A 4,917-nucleotide genomic window follows, 5' to 3' on the forward strand; every position below is an offset into this window, starting at 1 on the left:
TCAAATACACATAACAAAATTAAATAAATAAATAAATAAAAATACCAATTCTTTCTTATCTCACCTACCACCAGCACCACCTTCCTTGTCCACTCCTCATTGCTCCACCGTCACCACCCCTCCTTCCTCCTCTCTCCTCCCTCTCCCTTCCCCTACTTCCTCCCTCCTCCTCCTACCTCTTCCTCCCCCTCCCTCCTCCCAGAGAACAGAAATTCATCCTCACTTTACAGTCTAGTAAAGACATACAGTGGATTCTCATTCATAAACAGTACACATACGATTGAAGGACTTTTATTTGGTGAGAAGTACATTGCGATAGCTAATACATATAACTTGTTCAAACTGACATCTAATAGAGTTGAAGTATTAATAACCAAATCTTCAATACTTATTCTGAAACATATCCAGCACCTTGGTCTCCAAGTCCTTGACAGAATATTTTATGTACTCACTCACACGCTTCACTTTGTATACTCGGCTTAGCCGCTCAAGAAAGTGATTATAGGCCGGAATCAGCTTAGCCAATATGCATTCAAGAAGTTTCATCCGCAGCTGCAGATCTGGTACTATCCATCCTTCTTGAGTCTGAAGAATATCTTCAAACATACTATTGAAGGTCTTAAACTTTTTTTTCACAGCTCTTGTAGACCTTCCAGGAAAGAAATCACAATTAAAATATGATTTTAATCCTTCACCTTTTAAAAAAGTGCAGACTTCGCCCCAACTTCTATGGAAATAATCAGTCTTTGCCAGCTCCACTTTTTCTCTTAATTTCATCTGCAGGTGAGTGCCAATAAGTTCTTCCAACTCCTTGGAACTTTTAATCTTCTCAGAAACAGAGTTAACATTGTTCATCATGAACAAACAATGCAGAGATTCTTGTCCATAGAAGTTGGACTTGAATTTCAAGTTCTGCAGTAAAAACTCGATAACTCGAGTAAGATGCCTTTTTAGGAAAACTAGCCCTCCATCCATTTCATGTGAACCCGGTATTTCTGGAGGATCTCGGTTGTCATTGGAACCTAACTCAGTTAAGGATTCCCTGTGAACATAAATCAGGTCAATGTGATGAATTATGTATTTAGTTAAGGGGTGAATTCCTCCTCCAGGAAATGGCCTTGTCGAAAGCTCACGAAGAACGTGTTTCTCTGTAACAGAAAGGATGTTTGCTATTTGCTGTATCAGTCGGAGCATAATCATAGTGGCAAAATTGCAGATGGCTTTCGCTGGGCATACATCTTGGTCAAAATATGCCATAAGATGTGAAATTAGATTGGCTAGTTCATGACATAAGGGCAACAATATGTCTGGTCTCTGAGGCAATCGGCCCCTGGCTAATAGAGAGTGTGGAAACTCAAGCAACTCAGCAGCAGTCCCTTCTATTATGTACACAAAACTGTTAGCAGCAGAATCCTCAGATGATCCCAGATCTCCGAAAATTTGCTCATAGAAACACTTCTCTATTGCAAAAATGGTGCCTACGCAAATCTTGGCTACTTGTATCCACCGTTGGGTTTTCTCTTTCAACTCATCCGAGAACGTAAAAACACAGACGGTTTCTACCTTCAATTTCTCACGGAGCCTCACACATACCAGGTTGACTACACTCTTCCGATGCTTGGTATACATCTGAGCACAATCAGCCAATTCATTTCTGGAGCTCAACGTTGCTGCTATACACCTAAGCCTTTTTATACCTTCTTCACTAAAGACTGCGTGATGGCCCTCGTAGTCTTCGTAGTGCAATGTGATTGTGGAGCTATCTGTAATGGAAGCTGAAAGAGATACTGAATTATTTGAACTCTTCAAGAATTGATCTGCACCTATGGTGTACTTGGGGTTGAATAATACGTCTAGGAAAAGGTGCTTGAGGTGCGAAAACGGGATTTGGGATTTGTCATCACTGTGAATTGGGAGTATATCTTTTGTGGAATTCATACTTGGGCGGGTGAAATCAAGGTCCCAACGTCTCGGTACTGTAATTATGTCTCTTGACTTTGCTAAAAAGTTGCAGGAGGGGCTGCGGAAATGCCAGCTCGGAGAAGTGCTTAGGAAATGCAAAAATGCGGTTGGAAATTGTCATCAAAGGATGGAAGGGAATTGGATATGGCAGGCAACAAACAAAGAGCATCAAAATTGCTTTTGGGCGATATCTCTGTTGTATGCAGCAATTTGTATACTGAAGATTGCAGAGAGAAAAAGCGTGGCGTGGGAGTCTGAAAGAAAAGAGGAGGTTCGGTTTGGGCAGGGCTAGGGGGGATTTTGGGCGAGGGGAAGAAGAAGATGGTCAGAGTAAGCTTCTGATGGGTGGTTACTGACTTACTGTGTGTCTGCGTGTTTTATTTTCTTCCAATTTTCGTTTTCAGTAGTAGAACATACTGCACTGAGTACAAGAGTAAGAGCAGAGGAAAGTAAGCCAGCCGGGTTCCAATCATGGTTCGCCATCGCGGGTTGAGGTCGCATCGTGGTCTCGGTTGTTCCATATCCGTTACGGCATATCGGTTGAATATCAGGTGATACGCACTGATGTGTGCACGGATTGCAACCTTGCGTCAAGCCCGATTGATGATGCTCAAGTGAGAGTTCCATTGGACCCGATTACACGTGCACGGGCAAAGCACTTCAAAGAATCTCTTCAAGCCCTTGTTCGAAGTGTCCAAGATCAACAGGGGGTCCATAGGAACATTAAAGGCTTGGACTTAGCTAATCAAGTTGTCTACACATTGATCCAAGCCAATGAGGTGCCAAGTGCTGGCCACGCGAGTGCTTAATGGAGTTGGCCGATTGTTAGTTGTTAGTTTGTTAGTCGGTTTTGAGCATTATGGAGTCATTGTTAGTCGTGGCTTAATTCGTTAGTTAGTTTGTTATTTTTCCAGTTAAAGGTTCGGTCCACATAGGCTCAAGTATGGATCGAATCCTTTTTCCTAGTTTAGGTAGAATTAGTACTCAAACAATCCTTGACCAAAATGGATTAGGCTCCTAGGTTTCTAGCCTATAAAAGGGTCCTTCTTGTACGAGAAAGGGAAGACTTCATTGATAATAAAATTTGCTTTGTGTCTCTTCCAAATCGAGAGTTACATTCCTACTTGCTAGGCAAGGGTCTTGAGCAATCTCGTGTGACGTCCTTGATTGTTCATCCGGCCTATCTACTTGAGTAACCACCTCAATTGGAGTCGCTATCGGAACCTAGGACCAAGAGAGACGACGCAACTTGGTAGAAGTTGGTAGAACGATGACTCCAATTGAGATGGTTACTCAAGTAGATAAGCCGGATGAACAATCAAGGACGTCACGCGAGATTGCTCAAAAACTCTTGCCAAGCGAGTATGGATGTAACTCTCGAAATTGTAAGAGAAACAATGTAAATTTTATTATCAAAATTCATAACCCTTTGTTCATACAAGATGAGCCCTTTTATAGGCTAGCAACCAATGCCAAATCCAATTGGAACAAGGATTGTCGGACTACTAAATCTACCTAAACTAGGAAAGAGGATTCGGCCATGCTTGTGGCTATGTGGGCCGAACCTTTAACTGGGAAATTGAAAAACTAACTAATGAATTAAAGCCAACTATCAAACTAACATGCAGCCACTCCATTAAGCTCAGGCGTGGTCATCACTTGGGCTCTCATGGGTTTGAAGCAATGTGTAGACAACTCGCTTAGCAACTTTCAAGCCTTCAATGTTCCTATAGACCCCTTGTTGGTTTTGAACATTTCGAACAAGAGTTTGAAGAGACTCTTTGAAGCGCTTGACCCGTGCACATGTAACTGGGCCCAATGGAACTCGCATTTGATCATCACCATCACCATTCGTGCACATATCAGTTCCCTCCACTTGAGAATGATTTGTCCTTAAATCTGTATCATCTTCTTCAAGGAACGGGCTCAAATCCGCGACATTGAACATCGTACTAACATTGTATTCTCCGAGCAGCTCTAACTTGTAGGCACTGTCGTTGACACGTTGAAACACTCGGAAAGGTCCATTGCCTCTTGGGGACAACTTGCTTTGGCGTTACTTAGGGAACCGTTCTTTCCTTAAGTGTAGCCAGACCCAATCTCCAGGTTCAAAAATCATCTTGCGACGATTCTTGTTTGTTTGCTGGATGTATTGCTGAGTGCACCTCTCAATGTTGGCTCGAACAGTTTCATATAACCTATGCACAAATTCAGTTTTCTTTTACCCATCTAAGCTTGTATGCTCAGAGGAAGGTAAGGGTGCCAAATCAAGAGGGGTCAGGGGATTAAATCCATAAACAACCTCAAATGGTGAGTAGTGTGTTGCACTATGAACAGTTCTATTATAAGCAAATTCAACATGCGGCAAACACTCTTTCCAAGATTTAAGATTCTTCGTAATTAAAGCCCTTAGCAAAGTCCCAAGTATGCGATTGACAACCTCAATTTGTCCATCACTTTAGGGATGACTAGTGGTAAAAAATAAGAGTTTAGTGCCAAGTTTAGACCACAAAATTTTTCAAAAGTAACTCAAGAATTTTACATCCCTATCACTACCAATTGTTTGAAACATGCCATGTAAATGCAAATTTCTTTGAAAAACAAGTAGCAATATGAGATGCATCGTCAGTTTTATGGCAAGGGATGAAATGTGCCATGTTTGAGAATCTATTAACTACCACGTAGATGGAATCATTACCCCTTTGTGACCTAGATAGTCCCAACACAAAATCCATAGACAAGTCTACTCAAGGATATTTTGGAATTGACAATGGGGTATACATGCCATATGGATTCGTTTTAAACTTAACTTTATGGCAAGTAGCACATCTACCAACCATGCGTTCAATATCTCTCCGCATGTGTGGCTAATGAAAGTGCTCTTGCAACATTGCTAAAGTCTTAACAATGCCAAAATGTCCCATGAGACCGCCACCGTGTGCCTCTCTAACCAAC

The 4,917-nt window shown here is 41.8% G+C and overlaps 1 protein-coding gene across 1 annotated transcript; it reads right to left on the reverse strand.

Annotated features, from left to right (window-relative positions):
* Nucleotides 1-381: 381 nt before the first annotated feature.
* On the reverse strand, nucleotides 382-1,938 carry LOC113751344 (exocyst complex component EXO70B1-like). Its single transcript, XM_027295320.1, has one exon. The coding sequence runs from the start codon at nucleotides 1,936-1,938 to the stop codon at nucleotides 382-384; it is 1,557 nt and encodes a 518-aa protein (XP_027151121.1).
* Nucleotides 1,939-4,917: the final 2,979 nt, after the last annotated feature.

The sequence above is a fragment of the Coffea eugenioides genome, chromosome 11 (genome assembly GCF_003713205.1).
Source record: "Coffea eugenioides isolate CCC68of chromosome 11, Ceug_1.0, whole genome shotgun sequence".
Classification (NCBI taxonomy): Eukaryota; Viridiplantae; Streptophyta; class Magnoliopsida; order Gentianales; family Rubiaceae; genus Coffea; species Coffea eugenioides.